Below are 18,835 nucleotides of genomic sequence, written 5' to 3' on the forward strand. Positions count from 1 at the left end.
AAATATGTCTTTAAAGTTAAGTGAAATCATCATAAACAAACAAAAGAAAAGAAGCATTCACGCACGCAGCTCAACTAGAAACAGAAAAGACTAGGATAGATTTTGTGGGGTTTTTTTTTTTCTCTTTTGCCTTCAAGACACAGCTCAACAAAGAAACGTGATTTTTTGCAAGCTTTCTTAGCTTGTGCATTCAGACCAGACAGAACATGTAAATATTTATACACAGAGAGAGGGGGAGGGGATGGTGACGCGCCGAATGTTGTGGGTGCCGCCCAGTCCTCCTCTGTCTTCTCGTTCAAGAAGTGCGGAGTGTTTCGCCTTTTACCTCCTGCTGCCCCGGCCCCGGCCCCGGCCCCAGCATCCTAGAGAGGGTGACCTTTCTGTTTATCCTTCTCTTTGCTCCAGGCAGCTGTGCTCTCCAGGGGGGCGATGTGTGCGTGGTGGAGCCGGGTCCCCTCCAGCAAGGAGGGCGGCCCGCTGCTCTGCTGGTGCTGGAAGGAGGGGGACCCAGGGTAGTGCCCGATGACCTCGCTGTAGGTGGGGGGCGGCCCCTCCATGCGCCCGCCACCCCCGTAGCACGTGGCGCTGATGCCCGAGTGACTGCTGGGGGGGCAGGGGCCGCCCACCATGGCGCTGTCCATCAGGTCGCTGTCGAAGATGGTTCTGTTCGGGGGGGCACGCACGGACTCGCGGTTCAGCTCCAGCTGCTGCTCGGGGTCCCGCAGCTGGAGGGTGCAGGGGCCCTGGTAGGGCGGGGGCTCCTCCCCGTCCGACAGCGAGATGGTGGGCGGCAGGTCGATCTCGTGCTGCAGGTACGGGTACGTGGGCTGGAAGCGATGGAAGCGGTCCCGCTGGGTGAAGGGGGGCACGGCCAGACGGTCGGTGGGCCTCGGAGGGGCATAGACCTGCGGCTGGAGGGGGCAGAGCAGAGTGAGGAACCCCCTCCCAGAAGCAGGACCCGAGGTGGGGGGGGAGGGGGGTGTCCAGCTGCCTGCGGACGCTCTGCTTTCTGGGGAAGGGAGAGCACGCAGCAGCCGGCAGCGCCGAGCCCGGAATCCAGCCTCGGCCGGACGCTGGGGAGCCCTGGCTAGGAACATCACCACGGAGCTGAAATAGGGGCAACTTCGGCTCTCCCACGTTGCAGACACTGTGGGCCACTCGCTGGGGGCAGGGCGCGTTGGTAACGTCCGTGCAGGGACGATCCCAGCAGCCAAGGACAACTCTTCAGCGAAGGGCACGGGTGTGAGCCTAGCGGCCACACTTTTACACCCAAGGGAGGCGCCTCTGGCTTGGAAAGGGGACCCGCTGGGCAGATGGCCTTGGGTGTCCACTACAGCACCTCGGGGGGCAGGCAGGGAGGGGACTGGAGGCAGAGCAGGGCCTCACCTCTGGGATGCCGTTGCCTGACACCGTGCTCTCCGAGGGCCAGAGGCATCCTTCCTGTGTGGGGAGGAGAGGGGCAGGGTCAGCGGGGGGAACAGATGTGGGAGCGCAAAGGGTCAACTGGCTTTGACCCTGAGGTCTTGTATTTGGAATCAGATCTGGCAACCATCGCCTCCTCTCCAGCCCCACCCTGCTACCCTGGCCTGGGCCCGGCCACTTCTCAGACAGGACCACAACCGCCTTGTCACTGATCTCTCGGTTCTCTGCGCTGTGCCTTGAAAATTCACCCCCCACACTCACACTTTCCAAAGCAGACATCTGATTTGTGGGACCCTCCTTCTCAAAACCCTCCAGCAGCTTCTCCTGCATCTTAGAATGAATCAAATTATCTCGTGAAATGGCTGATGAGGAAGCCCGACGTGATCTAGCCCTCCTGGCCTTGGCCTGGCCCACTTGCTTGCAGTGGTGACCTTGGCAAGGTACTTAACTTCACGAGGCAGAATATGCCTGGAGTGCACGTGGCCCTCTGTGACTATATCCAAGTGCTGGGGGCCATGCAGACCCATTCTCTCATGCAAAGTGCTATGCACACACCTGAGGGCCTTTGCCCGGCCGCCAGGCTGCACGGCCAGCTCCACAGACTTCCTCTGACGCCACCGTCTAAAGGGCCTCCCCCCAGTAACAATCCTGTCGTAGGCTACTTTCCTTCTCAGCAGCGCTCTTCTCTGTAATCAACTTGTCTCTGTATTTATTTACCTCTTTACAGTCTGTCTCAACATGTGCATCAGGAGCCCAGTTCATAGGTGAACTGGACAAGGTTGGTTAATAAGCAGAGTGCCCCCAAATAATGATTCCATCAGTCCACAAAGGTGCATGAGCCACGACTGCTGTGTCAGGCCTGTTGCTGTCGCCTCATGAAGCTTACACCCTCTGCTGAGATGCCAGGCAGGGCCTGCGGCTCCCTGCACAGGTGGCCGGGCCGCATGGGCTCGGGGTGGGGGATTTCAGGCCTTGGAGAGAGACCCAAGGGTCAGGGAAGTGGGACCCCACACCAGGATCAGTTTGTCTGAGAGGGAAGCCCAGACAATGTGGGTTATGTGGTGGCAGATCGCCCCGGGCCTGGGGGGAGGGATGTCTTTTTTAAATTTTACGGCTTTCCATGGGTGTAACTGAGATACAATAAGCTACATATTCGAGGTATGCAATTTGGTTAAGTTTTGGCATGTGTCTACACCAGAGACCCATCGCGACAATCAAAATAACATCTCTATCACCCCAAAAGTTTCCCTGGGGGCACATTTTCTTGAGAGTTCACAGGTAAGACAGTCTCACCTACTGTCTGGGGCCAGAAGGTGAATGGGGCGGGGCGGGGGGGGGCGGCACGTGTTGCCCAGAGAACTGCAGTTACCTGAAAGGCCACTAGGGGGCTCCGTGGTTCTCAAAACTGTCCCACCAGGAAAGCACGCACTTACCCCACACAGACTCACCGCAGTCTCTAGGATGTTCCAGGTGTTTGGATGCAGAAAGCCCACATACAACCTTACTGCTCATGTGGCCATCAAAAGCTGTTTCATTACTGGTATTAGTAATGTATCAATCGCTGCCTCGGTGCCAGACACTGCACTAAGCACTCTTTAAAGCACTACCTCATTTCTCCCAAGAAACCTACGAGGCAGGCTGAGGTCGGTTAGCTGAGAGCTGAGTGGGCCAAGGTGGTAAGACGCAGTGCTGGGATTCAAACCCTCACCTGCCTGCCTCCAGACCTACTTGGGCTCAGGCTGGCCCTGACAGGCTCTGTAGCCCCCAGTCGGGCCACTGGCACAGTCCATGTGTGGGCCAGGAAGCAGATGGGGACATCCACTTGCTCCTCACTAGGGTCAGGAGCCCTGGGGTGGGATGCACGCAGCCAAGGCCAGCTTGGATGAAGTGTGACCCAGATAAACTCCTGCCTAAAACCTTCCTACAAGTCCCTCTGTCCCAGGCTCTGCATGATGTGGCCAACAACTTCTTCCTAACACTGCCCCCACTCCCAGCCCTAACAGATGGGTTATCTACCTGTCACCACCCAGGAAGCTTTAGATAACACCAATCAATGCCCCAGAAGCCCCACCATAGGGCACCCAAAACTACCCACCAGCCTCGTCATCTGACTACCTCCAACTTGTGTACCTGGAAGTCACTTCCTCCTCCAGGGAGCCCTCCAGGAATCACCCACTGCCACCCTGCCTCCCAGGCTCTCATAGCACCTCAGCTCCGGCATGGGCCTGGCCTGTTGTATAGTAATCGAAGGTCCAGCTGGCTACCCTGTACCCGATTTAGAAGACTTATGCCCACAGAAGCCATGTGGGAAGCGGAAGACTCATGCCAGGCCTGATTTGGGGACAAAGAGAAGAAAGGGTTGCCCCATCCAAGGCTCTGGCTGAGCCTCTAGTCCAAATCTATCCCTGCCCCACGCTGAGCAGGCCTCACACACAAACCATCTTCCAAGAGAGCTATGGGTGAAGTGGTCATCGCTGTTCAAGATGCATAAACCTTGGGGGAAAAATTAAAGCTGCTAAGGCAAGGAATTCAGAGCAGGGAATGTTTGAAAGCAAAGCTCAGGGACACAGGAACAGCTCAGAAATGAGCAGGAGGCTTCCTGGGTGGGGCTGGGCGGCACCTGTGCACTCAGGTGGAACAGTACCCGCCTTACAAGTAACACTCCCCTCCCCTGCCAACCCCAGGACAAGCCCCTTCGGACCCAGCTTCTGTGCCACCATGGTGGCTAGATCACCACTGCGGTTACCATTATGCAACACAGAGTGGCTTCCCTGGGAACAGCATGGGGCGGGGGGAGGGGGTGACATTCTAGGGCCAGTGGCATACCTGCACTTGAGCCTCATTCTCTGACAGATGAGCAAATGGGGTCACCCTGAAAAGGAACCGGAGCAGGACAGTCACGCGAGGGGCAGGCCCAGCCCCAGGCAGTGGCCAGGTCTGGATCTCCGTGGGAGGTCACGGGGTCCTGAGAGGCTTCCGTCGCACCCTGTCTGGCGGGGGGTCCCCAAGAGAACTGCCACACTTACTTCAGGCCTAACAAGGCTCTGTGTTTACCCAGCCGGGCATTCCCAGAGGCCCCTGCAGGTGGCTGGGTAGATGCGGGTGGGGACTTTCCTTTGGCTTCAGGTGTCCAGGAACCAGGGCTGGAATCAGACCCCCCGTCTGGGCATCAAGTCCCAGGTGCTGCCCACAGAGCTGTCTCCTTGGCCCCGTCGGCAGCCAGGATCCCTCACGCTGGAACTTTGGACATCTCCCCAGCCCTCTGGGCCAGCATCATCCTGCCCGTGACCACACATATGGGGGAGGCCGCAGAAAGGCTACCTCCACCCACCTGACAGACTAAGGCTCAGAGGGGCCAGGTGGCCCACCCTGGGTGTGGGCCGCCCCTTGCCGCAGCACCTGAGGCAGCACGGATGGGCCTGGGCTCTGCAAAGGGCCCCTCACAAGCTGCCGGCCTTGGGGCAAACGGGCCCACCTGTCCGGGCGGCAGTCTCTCCCCTGTGGGGTGGCGTTTCTGGACTGCTGTGAGCCGGGAGGCCCCGGGGCGAGGGAACAGCAGACGGCGCGGGCACGTGGGTGACAGCCACCGCAAACTAACACACGTGAGCCTTGGCCTAGGGGGCAGCAGACGCCTTCAGGGTGGCAGCGCCGAGTGCCCTCCGGACCCACGCTGAGCCCCAGGCTCGGGGCATGCTGTGTTCCCGTCGGGGGGACCAAGTGGAAGCTCCCAGCCCTGGCACGCTGCTGACCAACGCACTGCGGCCGCAGCCTGATGCCGGTGCAGACACCCTGGCTCCGCCCCCGACTCGGGGCCCCGCCGCCCAGCGTGGGCATTCTCCAGACCCGGGAGGCCACGCCGGGTGCTGCCTCCCTGCTCGTCGCTGTCCTCGCAGGCTCAGGCCCACAGCCCTGGGGCCACCCACGTGCCACCTTCTCCCTGCAAATCCCAGCCTGCCCTTCCGACAGCTTGTTAAATCACTCATCGCCCGTGTGGGGGCAGGAACCCCTTGGGCACAAACTCTGCACCCGCGTTGGGTCCACCTGCTGAAGAGTGGGGGGGGGGCGGGGCATAGTTCAGCCCCGACGGCACAGGGAGTGAGGGACCCTGGCACTCAGAGCTGCAAAAAGCCAAGTTACCACCCTGCCGGGCCCCTACTTTGTGGAGTCTAGAGGGGATAATTCTGGGTTTTCAGAATGCCCAATGAAGCTCACAATTCTAATAACATGTCAAAATGCAGTGTTATGTTAGCAGCAAGGACCCCTTTCCAGCGCAGTGTTTGTCCTCACCTGCCTGGACCCATCCATCATCACTTCCTCCTTCAGAGTTCGGCCTAAGAGGCTCATCCTGACCGTCCTGGCCAAACATGGCACCCTGGCATCCTCGGGGACAGTCACTTCAGTTTCCTTCAGAGCCCTCGAGATCGTCTGATTTGGTGCTCCTGTCTGTCTGACCCCAAGGCAGCAACCACATGGGGCTTGCTCACGGCCATTCCTCCCAGTGTCTGGGAGGGTTCTAGGCCCTCGGCTCTGTAAGCGTCTGACCAGTGAATGCATGCATGGACGCGTGGGTGCTGGATGGAGGGATGGATGAGTGACTGAGTGAAGGGAAGTGCTCGCACGTGGCCCTCGATGCCTGGCCGCTGACTCCGTGCTAAGCGAATCCTCTGGGGAGCGGCATGACCGTTAGCCCCTCTCACTATGAATGGCAAGTGAAGCCCCATTTCATGGATCGGGGACTGGTCCGAGGGCACGTGGCCAGGCCCAGTGGAGCTGGGAAGGGCCTTTTCAGGGTGACCTGTTGTGTCCAAGACACTGAGAGTCCCCCGCCCAGACACCTGCAGGCTGTGGGAGAGAGGCAAGGGCCAGGGCTGTGGGCTGAGGTCTCATCACGCCTTGGCCTGTACCTCCAACGCCCTCGTCCATCGCCTTGCCAATGCCCACGCATCCCCTGTGGCCGCGACTGCCTCCTTCCCGTTCCGGTGAGCACCCGACCCGGGACACCAGGGCGCTTCCCTAAGGGGCATCCCGCTGACCCTGGGAGCTCAGGGTGCGGCCAGGAAGGGGGGCGGGGGGCAGGGCACTTACCGAAGAGAGGGCATCTTCTCTCCTCCTGCCCTGGCTGTGCCGGCCGATGAAGGAGCGTGCCGACAGCTTGTAGTGGCTCAGGAGGCACGTGATCACCACCACCATCACCATCACCACCACCACGATGATGGCGATCTCAACAAACTCCAGCTCTGCTGCAAGACCAGGGGGACACGTGAGCCTCGGGGGAGCCGACACAGGACTGCAGAGCATTTGCTCACCCCCCACGCACACCCCAGCACGCACACCCAACACTCACGCACACCCCAGCACGCACACCCAACACTCACGCACACACCCCAACACACACGCACACCCCAGCACGCACACCCAACACTCACGCACACCCCAGCATGCACACCCAACACTCACGCACACCCCAACACACACCCAACACTCACACACACCCAACACTCACGGACACACCCCAGCACACACACCCAACTCACACACACACCCCAGCACGCACACCCAACTCACGCACACACCCCAGCACGCACACCCAACACTCACGCACACAACACACACACCCAACACTCACGCACACCCAACACTCACGGACACACCCCAGCACACACACCCAACTCACACACACACCCCAGCACGCACACCCAGCTCACGCACACACCTCAGCACACACACCCAACACTCACGCACACACCCCAGCATGCACACCCCACACTCACGCACACCCCAGCACGCACACCCAACACACACGCACACCCCAACACACACACAGATGCACACACACCCCAACACACACACACACACCTTCCCCAAAACACAGCTAACCCACAAATATACACAGCGCACACACCCACAGGCACACACATGTATCACAAACATACCCCACCCCCGACAGGACAGGACTGCAGACCCCCCCACCCAGCTCTCGGGAGGGAAGCCTCAGAAAAACCACATCCCCGGTGCCTGCAGATGCCGCCATTCGCCTTTCTTTTTTCTTTCCTTTTTTTTTTTTTTGGTGTTGTTTTGTTTTTCCCCTCGAAGGCGGAAAAGCCCTCAAGTGCTGGAAAAGGAAGGAGGTTATTTTGATCCTGCCAGTGCCGGGGCGGTTTCTGCTGACTCGCGCGGGTCCGTGTCGAGGCGGCTGGGCAGCTGGCCGCGGCCGGTGCCAGCTGAGCCCCCAGCAACGGGCAGGACGCCAGCGCCGGGTCCTGCCAGGGACCTGGGTGGTGACACGGCAGACAGCTGCGCCAGGGCCGAGCCCCGCCAGCCTCCTCCAGCCCACGGCTGTCCACCGGGGCCCCAACACCCTGACGCCCGTCGCTAACAAGCAATTAGTCGAGGGCTCCCCAGGGCATAGGTTCAAGCTCAGGGCCACTGACTCAGCTCTTCCTCCTCCAAGACAGACAAACTGCAGCGGGCGGGGGGGGGGGGGGTGGGTGGTGAGTGCGGGTGGCAGGGGGTAAAGTGGAAAGCAACAGGAACATGAGGTGTGGCTGTGTCAAGGGCTCTGGCCACTCATGCTGGGCCCACCCAAACTCCAACCCTGCGAGGGCCAGCCCCTCCTGCCTCAGTTTCCCTGCGGCTTCCGGCAGGAAAAGCAATGCGTCCTAGGTGGGAACGTTACTGTTCGCAAAAGAGTGGAAGCTTCTCCACACAGAAACCCCCCCCAGCATCCTCTCCAAAGCCCTAGCCACCCCGCTCCTCCCACGCAGGCTCCCCAGGACACCACCTTCTCATGCCGTGTTCTGTGTTTGCCCAACTGCACCGATGTTTACCTATTACACTGCTAGTACCTACTGCTGTTATTAAGTCGGGTGAGTCTGCCCACCAGAGGCCATGTGGCAATTTCTGGGCACACTGGCGGCTGTCACAACTGGGGGGCAGCACTCCAGGCATCTGGTGGGTGGGGGCCTCCTACAGTGCACGGGATGCCCCACGGCGAAGAATGGTGGGTCAACGGCGCCAGGGTTGAGAATCCCTGTCCAGGGCTGAGTGTACATTCGGGACACTTTTATCATCCTATCTCACGGGCGAGGAGAGCAAGGTCCAGAGGTCAAGTGACAGACTCTCAGCCCAAGGGCCCTATGCTGCTGGCTCCTCCCAGCCAACTATCTGCTGGACGACCTCCTGTGCACCCAGGAACTCATCCTGGAGCCTGGGCCTTGGCTCTGGTTCCCAGGTGGGACCGTGTCCCATCTTGCCCTGGAGAGCCCAGGAGGGAGGGCCAACTGGCCAGGGACTTCGGGGAGACTGATCCTGAGTGCTGAGAAGGCTGGGGCCCTGCCCAGCAGCAGATCAAGCAAGCTTGGATGGAACCACTGGAGGGACACCGTCACTTTCCTGCCAGGAAGGCGGGCAGCAGGGCCTCGGACCCAGTAACTGTGGCCACACCTCCTGCGTCCCCAGACAGGCTGGTCCAGGGCTTCAGCAGCCCGGTCTGATTCCCTAGGGCAGGGCCCTGTCTGTTAGGGCCCAGGATAAAGCTGCCCATTCAGGGGACACACAGGCTTGCTTTGTGTAACCCCCACGCCCTCCCTCCTCAGAGGGGCCGACACGTCCCTTCCCCCAGCCCCGTGCACTCTTCACCCCAACGGGGACCACGGTGGTGGGTTCCCTCCTGCCCCCTCCCCCTGCTGTCTCCAGAGGCCCTGCCCACACCAGCCTGGAGGAGGGGAGGTGTGCGGCTGGGCTGCCTTTGTCCTTGTCCCAGGCCCTGGCCCTCCTCCTGGTGTTTTCCGGGACCCAGAAGGGAGCAGCAAGACAGCAGCTGAGGCGGCTGGGTGGCCAGGGGGCAGTGGGTGAGGCCCCAGCAGGCCAGTGGGGGTGGACAAGCCCTCCACAGCCTCTCCTGACCCCACCAGGCTGGGCCCAAGGGGCAGGAGAACACATTTCTGGGAGAGAATCACCCCCCAGAAATGAGCCTAGCGCTGCTAGAAACACGAATGTGCCCATCCAGGGCCTGGGCCACAACCCCAGGAAATCCACGGGGCTGAGGGGAGGAAAAACCCTCAGAAAAAGAGAAGCCAGGACTGATCTCTGGGCTATGCCCAGAAGAGGAACGGGATGCCGAGGTTCTGGAAGTCAAAGGTCTGGGTCTAGGCCCAGAAGAGGAACAGGATGCCGAGGGTCCCTAAGCTCTGCTACGGCTCCATCAGGGGAGCCCGCCAGGTGTGAGCCGGGGCCTCACTTCCCAGTCCATCCCAGCTTCCCCATGTAAAAGGAGGTTACGGGCACCGGGTGGCTGTGTGTGGACAATGTGCTCGGCACTCAGGGAGCACTCCCTCCATGACCATGATTAATGGGGGGCTCCCATCGCCCCAAGACAGCAAAGCAAAGGAAGCCCAGACCCATAAGCCAACAAAGAGAGGACTAAACAGGGCCGCGCTGGATCTTCCAGGCCGGGCCCAGTGGCACAGGTGGGTGGGGGCGCTGAGGGGTCCAGAAGAGGCCCCCAGCCAGCAGTTGGTTCACACCAACCCATAAGGCAGGGCACATCTCTGGGCTGGGTGTGTTGGCCTGGGCTGTGGGGTGAGGGCGATCTGGTCCTGCCGATAGCACTTCCATGCACTTTCACTCTGGGGGCTCCTTCCAGGAGATACCGCCTTTGGGGGACAGAACCCACTCTCCAGGAAACGTGCCAGGAAAGCACCTGCTAGAGAGGTGGCAAACTGCAGGCCACATGTGCACGCGTTCCCCCCCCACGCCCCCCACCCCCCCAGGCACAGAGCTTCGGGCAGGCAGCTCCCTTCTTTCTACAGGCTGGTGCTGTCCGCTTGGCCCCGTTGGGCAGCTTGGGCTTCTACACCCCTGGACTCCTCTCTCCCGTGCCCAGGCAGGCTTCCTGAACCAAGCGTGAGCTCCCTCTCCCTAGACAGGCACTACTCCTTGAAACCCCAGCCACTGAACAGTCCGGCGGCCGAGGCAGGCCGGCCCCGTGTGGTCACACCTCCCAGATCTCTCCAGAACCCAGAAACCATCTGTGAAGCTCCCTGGCCTTTGGCTGGCAACACGTTCAAGAGTTTTTAAAGAGTTTAAAAGCCCTGGGCAGGCCAAAGCCTGCAGGGCGGGTGGTTTGGGGATTTCCAGCCACGAGAGGAGCCCGAGTGACTCAGCCGCTAGGGGCAGACAGGGGGCCACACTGATGCCACCTGGCTCCTTCCGTCTGACAGACCTCCCCTCCACCTGCACGTATAAGCCCGGGGCGGGTTCTACCACTGCCCTCCCCCCTCCGTGGCTTTCACCACATGAGTCACAGCCAAAGCCAGCCAGCTCACAGACACAGGGGGACGGGGCGGGGGGGTGGGGGTGGGCAGGCTGGTCAACAGCCCGAACTCACCACAGTCCCTGGAGCTGGTACTATGATCCCAACGGTGACAACAGCCACACAGAGCCCGCCTCCCCTATGGCTATGGGGTGGCTGCCGCCACCACCGCCACTCTGCAGATGAGCATACCGAGGTGCAGGGCAGAGGCACGCCAGACCGCGCGCCTAGAAAGAGCCGAGCTGGATCTTCAAGCCCGAGCCCCCCTGAGGGTCTTGTTCTACTACATTCTTGCAGCTCTCCCAAAGCGTCCCTTAGTTTCCCCTCCGCACATCCCGAGCACCTATGAGGATGGCCAGTCCCGCCTCCCTGCATCTGCTCCGAGCTGGGTGACCCCGGGCACGTGGACCTCCGAGAGCCCCAGTTATGACCTGGCGTCGGGGTGTAAACGTAAGAGCTCAGACGAGGCAGGACACAGCGGGCACAACTGCCGACACCCCTCAATCAGGTCGGTGCCCTAGAGACGCTGAGAGATTTGCCAGGCCGACTGCTCGGCCGGGGCACCTGCCTGGCCTGTGCCCCAGGGTCGGGAGTTTGGAGCAAGGTCAGTCCAGTATGGTCCCCCCGGGCGAAAGCCAGACGCGAGGCCACGAGGGACTCGGAGCACCTGTCCTGCACCCGCTCCAAGGGCCTGGCTGCAATAGGAGCCCTTGGGAAAAAAACACATTTCTCTCATCTGGTTCCGGGCGGAGGCCTGCTGGCCGTGGGGAGGGCGGGGGGAGCTCTGCCATTTCTCTTCCTAATTTCCCCCTTAGGGTGGGTGAGATGCGGCAGGCTCTCCGGGGTGGCCAAGCCTGTCTTCCACATGCAAAGTAAGGTCACTCTAATTTAATTTAGCGTCTTCTTTCCTGGTGAATAATTTCAAATTAACAGGCTCGTCTGCCTCCTCAGAGTGGCCTGACCCTCCCTTTTGTCTTCTCCTCCAGGGAGAGACACAGTCACTTTGAGACGTTTGCACGCCCATCTCGGGTCCTTTCCCAGCCCGCCTGATGCCGGAGAGAGGCAGTGTGCGCCCAGCACCCCCTAAATGCCAGGCACGGCCCACGTGCTCATGGGCATCGCCTTGGTGAATCCTCATGGTCCTTCTGTGAAGCACATACTAACATGCCCACAGCCCACACCGGCTCTATGGATGAGGAGGAGGAGGCTGGCCAGAGGCCATGCAACCCACAGGCCCAGGACCAAACTCCCAGCCCGTGCCTTCAGGGACAGGTTCAGCCAGCTGCCCCACACCCCACCGTCCCGAACAGCACGGCTCCAGCTCAGCAACGGCCCGGGTTCCAGCCAAGGGCACGTGTGGAAAGGATCTGCTCACTAGGCGGGGTCAGGACCCTCTGGAGCATCACCCGCCATTCTGTCCACGCGGCTATAGTAGTTGTGGCTGGTGGTACCCACCTCCCCCACCCCCCCCAAAGTGGAGGAAAATCACAGGATGGCCCCGCAGGTCACACCAGGCGCTTGGGGGAGCTCTGGGCACCTCTCATGGCGCTGCACAGAGATCCTACCAGCTCCCATCTCTTCTGCGGCTACCTGAGCGCCAAGCACCGGCCAGGACAGGACTTTCTCAGTCTCCCCGACAGCCCCCCGGGGGTGCAGCATCAGGCCCGCCACAGGCGAGCAGCCAAGTCGGAGCGCAGTCCCGAATCCAGGCCTAGCCCGATTCTCCTCCTCCCTGTGGTGGAGCCCTGGCCACTGGGGAAGCCAGGATGCTCTCTCAAAATACAGTCTTTAAATTAAAATTCAATTAAACTTAAATAAAATTGTGGCTTAAAAAGGAAGCCAATTATATTAAAAAACAGCTATCAACTCTCAACCAGACTGGCGATACGGCAAGAGTATCCAGAATTATTTTTGTGACGCGGGGATAGTACAGCATTAAATATGACCTGGCAGATTTCAATGTGATATGAAATCCGTGGTTTCCACCGGTGACCACGTGGCAGGTGCTGCTGAGGCCTCTGTGGTTTGGAGCCCGTGCTCCTGATCCGGTTGGTTAAGGTAAAGATGCAATTCTTTTGCATCCAAGTTTATGGCCCCCTGTTCTTGGTGACAGAGCCTTGACCGGGACAAAACTCAGGAGCCTAGACTCAAACCCCCGTTCGGCCACTCCCCAGCTGTAAACGGGGAGTGGGCCAGTGCAGAACTGGGCGAATAAGTGCTATTCACTCTACATGGGTTGTATGTATACACACGGCACTACGTGAGCACAACGTGTCTCCCTTCCACAGGTACTATTAAGCGAGCGTGACTGTCACGAAGTTTTCGGTTAATCATCGGAGTAGCAGTTGGGTGCCAGAGCTCATTTCTCTTTCCTCAGCTGGAGAGCTGGGCCACAGTCCACCTGGCTCCTGCCAGCCCACAGGAGGTTTCCAGACCAGACGACCCCCCACCCCCCCACCCCCCTTGTGTCTGCTCCCAGCGGAGGGGCAGCCAGTTTGCTTCCTGGTTAACAAGCAGCCGGTGCAGGCGGCCCTGTCTGGCCTCCCGGCCGCACACCAAGGAATTAGGAATTGGCACTGTCTGAAATTTATGAAAATCTAATCTTGTTAGACCTGCCTGGATGAGACCCACTGGGGCGGGCTTCATTGTCATTCAGCAGAGCCCCAGCCTGCCTGGGGTTCCAGCCACATCATTACTGCCCCCCTCCCCCAACCGACCCCCCCTGCATTTGAATAAGAACCCAGCTCCCTCCCCACCTGGAATGTCAAATAAAATTGAACCAGACGTCAAAGGAATAACTTTCTGATCACTCCTGGTGCCATTTCAAACACCCCCAACGGCACATTTATTTCTTAGGATAAGACCATTTATAGGGGGGAAAAAAATGAATCTGTCTTTCTTTTGAGGTTTGAGAGGTGGGCAGCAAATCTAGGCCAGTATTCTCATTTTTAAAAACAGACCGAACCGCTTACTAAGTGCTTACTCTGTGCCAAGCGCAGTTGGGTGTCTGGCACCCGTTAGCTGAACGCATAGCCTTGCGATACTGTCTGGTGCTGTCTGGTGGCCTCAAGGAAAAAGTCACATGCTGGCTAGTGAGGGCATGGGGGTGAGGCTCCCTGCACTCCCGATCATGATAAAATCCCAGGATACAGGTTAAGAACATGTTTGGCCCAACGGCTCCTGGGTTCGAATCCCAGTCTTGCCATTTACTGTGACTCTAGACAAATCACTCAATGTCCCCATCTGGGAGAAAAACAGAGGGATAGCCTCGTTCCTTCTTCCCATGGCTGCAGTGAGAACTACATCAGCTAATTTGGAGCCAACATGTCCAGGACGGAACCCCTCGAACCAAGACCTGCAGGCCCCGGTCAACGCCTGCCCCCTCTCCTCACACACACCTGGGGCAGGGGTTGTCTGAATCCACAGCGGCTGGCGAAGGCTCACCAACGTGGGGCCCCTCCCCCTGCCAGCGCTGTAGCTCATGGACGTAGAAATCGGGAGCACGTCTGTAGAGTGAAACTAACAAGCTCTCAGAACTTTCAAGCGTGAACACTTGACCTGGCACATCAACTTCTGGGCATTCACCTCCACATGCACTCTCTCCCCCTCAAGCTCACAGTGCTCTAACCACGTGTTCAGTAGAAGAACCAAGCACAGCCCCACCTCAGGGCCTTTGCATGTGCCCTTACTTCTGCCTGGGAAAAATCACTTTCCCCCATGCACATGCTTGCTCCCTTCCTTACCTTCCAGCCTCTGTTGCAATGTCCCTTCCTTGGGGAGCATCCCTGGGCACCCTGTCTGGGACAGTGCTCTGCCCCATGCCCCAAGCCTCGGGACCCTATGCCCCGTGCCTGCTCTCCTTTTCGTTACAGCACTACTCTGCAGTGTTATTTGTGACCTAACCATTTACTTCCTGCCTCTCCCTACTAGAAGGTCAGTGTCACCCGAGGAGACTCTCTTTATTCTGTGTCCTCGGCACCTAGAATCTTCCTGTGATAACGCACACAAGAAATACACTGAATAAAGGATCACATTTGTTCTCGTGGGCAAAGATGAGTGTCAAGACGGCCACTGCAGGTTTGCACACAAGGGCAAAAATCACCGGGAACCACTTAAACGTCCCCCCGAGGGGCCAACACAACCCAGGAAGCCACTGCCCCAGATCTGTGTGCACTGGCACCAAAGATGCCTGGATGACAGAAAGAGAAGCCACCAGATAGGATGAGTCCTTTTTTGTTTAAAAGAGAACATATGTATTTAAAAATAAAAGTGAATCTTAGGACGCATATGTATGTCTATGGGTGACTATCTGTGTCTGCACTGACCGAGGACCAGCAGGACACCTGCAGAACAAGACGGCCAGGCGTGGTTGCCCTGGGGAGGACCCACAGAGGGGGCGAGAGGAGAGAGTCTAGAGCAGAGTCCTGCACACCCATCCTGAGACACACTTGTCCAGAGGGCAGCCAGACACACGAGAGTCAGTGGGTGACAGCTGCGTGCTCTGGAGCTGGGCGGGGGGGCGGGGGCACATGCCCAGCTGGGAAGGGTGTGCAGGTGTGCACGTGTGCACAGGGAGGGACGGAGAGAGTCAGCCAGGTGAGGGAAGGCTGGAAGTGGCCCCCAGGACGAGGGAAAGGTATGAGCCTGGACCACCTCTCTTGTCGTAGCAATACACATGCCAAAAGGACCCTCTCGTGCCTGGAGTGGCCGCCAGTCCAGTCCACACAGCCTGCTGTGGGGAGGTCTCCTATGACCTGGTAAGGGATCTCGTCCTAGTTTGTGAAGGATCGTTCAGGTTAGGGGGTAAAGTGCCTCTTACTCCCAAGGGGCAGCAGTGTGCACAGCCCCATCTGTTTCTGGGGCTTCACCCCACACATCCCGAGGTCGCTTTCTGGGGTGGCCTCGGAGAGGCTGCAGCTGCCCAATGGGGGAGCACAGGGCTGAGTGAATGCGTGAGAACCCCAGGGACAGCAGAACCTCCTGACCCACGGCTCCTTCACTCAGAAAAGACAAAGCCATGCCTTTTATCTTTCTTTGCTATTATCCAAATGGGGAGAACTAATGAGATTTTTTTCCTATTGTCACTGACATCGAACATCTTTAAACACCCACTGTCAGCAAAATATCAATCACCATTCAAGAATTATTGGCAGAATGGAGTGAGTTCACGGTGAGAACGGTTTCTGCCATTGGACATGATGGAAGTGCCATGGAAAGTTATTTAAAATAAATCAAACGCGTTTTGTTAATTGAGGAGAACAGGGAGCAAATGGGGAGTGGGTCGCACGGGTGAGTGAGTCTGTCTGTTGGTGGTAGTGCTGATGGCCATAATCTTCTTGGAGGGCATTCTGGCAATACCTATCAAAATTAAAGATGCGTGCTACCCTGCAACCCAGCAATTTTTACTTCCAGGATTGTATCCAATGGAAACATGCACAGAAGGCCTGAAAGCATGTATGTATGAGTTATCTCTCTGCAGGGTTTTTTTTTTTTTTTTTTTAAGTAAACAATCGGAGACCATCTAAATTCCCGGAAACAAACCCCGGTACATCACATTATGGGATCCGATGGGGCCATTCAAAATATACATAAATCTACCATCGGGTTTCTCAACCTTGGCATTACTGACATCTTGAGCTGGATAACCGTCTGCTGTGGGGTCCCGTCCTGGGCATCAGAGGGAGTTAGCGGCACCCTCTCCCCACCGGATGCAAGTAACACCATCACCCCTAAGTTGTGACAACTAAAAATGTCTCCAGACATCCCCTAATGACCCCTGGGAGGTGGGGGCAGGGGCAGAAAACTGGCTGAAAACTACTCGTCTAAGTATGATGTTGGATGGCTGTTAGCAATTATTCTCAAGAAGAAATAACGAAACGGGAACAGTGTGTATAATATGGATCCATTTTCATAGCAAAAATGAGGATAATAATCAAATCATTTAATGGGAATACTTCTGGAAGAGGGAGACCGTGCTTTTTACTTTCTGTGTTTCTATACTGTTTGCATTTTTATGGCAAACACTGATCATTTTAATTCTTAAAATCCTAACACACGAAAACAACTCAGGCACGTGTGTGCTTGTGTGTGTGTTTCCGAGGGTGGCTGACAACGCCACTCGGGCTCGCCCTCGCCCCTCGGGAGGCACCGTGTGCTCCTTGAAAACCAGCAGATGTTTCTCTCAATTACAAATTTTCAAGAGCCTGGTGTTTCCCAATGGGAGTTGGGATGGCAGCCCCAGGAGAGGGGAAGGAAGCCCAGGCTCCCTTTCCAAGCCTCTCGGACAAAAAGCACCACTCTGGACCGGGGGCCACAATGCGAATGGCATGTGGCCACTTGTCAACAACTCCTCGGTCACTCCTGGAACTAACCTGGGAATTGAATTCCCCGGAAAAATGGCTCCCAAGAGGCCAGGCTCCCAGTAAACCCTGCAGGTGACAGCCGCCGTGGGGACTGTTCCTAACACCAGAGCCTGCAAAGCCCACAGTGCTCAGCAGCTTCCCAAATCCTCTGTTTGGATCAGAGGGGGGCCTCGGGCTACGGACCGAATGTCTGTGCCCACCCCCCACCCCCCATGCCTAGGTCGACGCCTTAACTCCCAGCGTGGCTGTATTTGGAGATGGGTCTCTAAAGAAGGAAGGTTACAGGAAGTTGTGAGGGCGGGGCCCCGACTTTACAGGATTGGTATACTTGTAAGAAGAGACACCAGAGAGCTCATTTTCTCTCCCTCTGCACTCACACATGGAGGAGGCCATGTGAAGACATGCCGGAGGCGGCCGCCTACCAGCCAGGAAGACAGCTCTCCCCAGAAACTGAATTTGCCAGCACCGTGAACTTGGACTTCTGGCCTCCAGGATGGAAAGAAAATACATTTCTGTTCTTTAAGCCCCCAGACTGTGGTCATTTTGTTAGAGCAACTCCGGCTGACTAGGACAACAGCTAGAGGAGCTAAGCGGAGGGAATTCAACCACCAGCTGTGGGGGGCACCTGTCCAAGGCGGGGGGGGGGGGAAGACTGAGGGAGACACTGTCCCTCATGCACCCCTTCAGGACAGGACAGCCAGCAGCCGGGCCTCGACCTCCATGCAGGACGTCAGGGGCTTTTCCCGTTCATTCACTCAAGCAGCGCATACATCCTGTGCCCCCACCACGTGCCAGGCCCACCCCAGAGCTGAGCTGTTCCAGGCAGTGGGCACCTGAAATCCTACCGTGATTTGTCCTTTCCGCGGCAGCACAATTCGAATCCGTACTCCCGAGCACCTGGCTGGATTTCTATGCGGGACAGATGGATGATGATCCGAAAATCTAAAGCCCGTCCACCCGGGAAGGTACAGCCTGCCCCATGTCCTGGTCTCCGGGGCCTCACTGCCCCTTCCCGAAGCTCTCTGGGACGGCCCTGGTCCCATGTCCCCTATGCTAAGGACAAGGGATCTGAGGCTGGGAGAGGCAGAACGACATGCCCAGCTCACTCACACAGCTTTATGTGGCAGGGCCCGGGACACGGAAGCCTGGTGTCCTCACCACTGCTCTCTTGTCAGAGCGGAGAGAAACGCCGAGAGAGCCCCAACCGCAAACCACCGCCTCCTGGCAGCCCTGTGGGCTAAAGCTGCGATGGGCCCTTCACTCCCTCCGGCGTCCGCTCATCTCTGAGAAAGAGCAGCTAGCTGGCAGAGGCCTGAGTCCCCCAGAAGCCGGGCGGGGCTGGAAGGTCGCCTTGCCATCACCTGAGCGCTAACTTGCTGGTCGCTGGAAGGCCCCAGGCACAGGACGAGACCTCGATGCCAGACTGTTTCACAGCCTTGTGGGGAGGTTCTAGGAAACAAGGCTGGACACACTGACCGTGGGCCACTGCATGGACCACCCGGCTGGGCAGGGCCTGAGCCTGGGAGGAGCTCAGGTGGGGAGAGCGATGTCACCCCTGCAGGTGGAAAAGCGAATGTCAGTCCCTGCTTCTCTCTGAGGGTCTGGGAGGCTGGGTGTCTGAGGGTGTCCGTGGGTCTGTCTCCCATCTACGATCATCTCTGTATTTGTGTCTCGGGGTGTTTGTGTGTTTCTGGGTGTGTGTGTGCGCGCGCGTGCGCACACGTGAGGGAGGGAGATT

General features: G+C 58.3%; 1 protein-coding gene across 6 annotated transcripts in view; it reads right to left on the reverse strand.

Annotated features, from left to right (window-relative positions):
- Positions 1–18,835, reverse strand: part of PMEPA1 (prostate transmembrane protein, androgen induced 1) — a 51,020-nt gene continuing 32,185 nt past the window's right edge. For 3 of the 6 annotated variants that reach the window (XM_027622466.1, XM_027622463.1, XM_027622465.2), the window contains exons 2-4: positions 6,508–6,662; positions 1,387–1,440; positions 1–911 (exon numbers count right to left, since the gene is read on the reverse strand). In XM_027622466.1, the coding sequence (XP_027478267.1) occupies positions 363–911; positions 1,387–1,440; positions 6,508–6,618 (714 nt within the window). In that variant the 5' untranslated portion in view covers positions 6,619–6,662 and the 3' untranslated portion in view covers positions 1–362. Of the gene's footprint in view, positions 912–1,386; positions 1,441–5,709; positions 6,265–6,507; positions 6,663–8,302; positions 8,494–18,835 lie in introns of those variants that run through there. The other 3 variants (XM_027622461.1, XM_027622462.1, XM_027622464.1) reach the window with 3 other exon arrangements.

Source organism: Zalophus californianus, chromosome 8 (assembly GCF_009762305.2).
Source record: "Zalophus californianus isolate mZalCal1 chromosome 8, mZalCal1.pri.v2, whole genome shotgun sequence".
NCBI classification, from domain to species: domain Eukaryota; kingdom Metazoa; phylum Chordata; class Mammalia; order Carnivora; family Otariidae; genus Zalophus; species Zalophus californianus.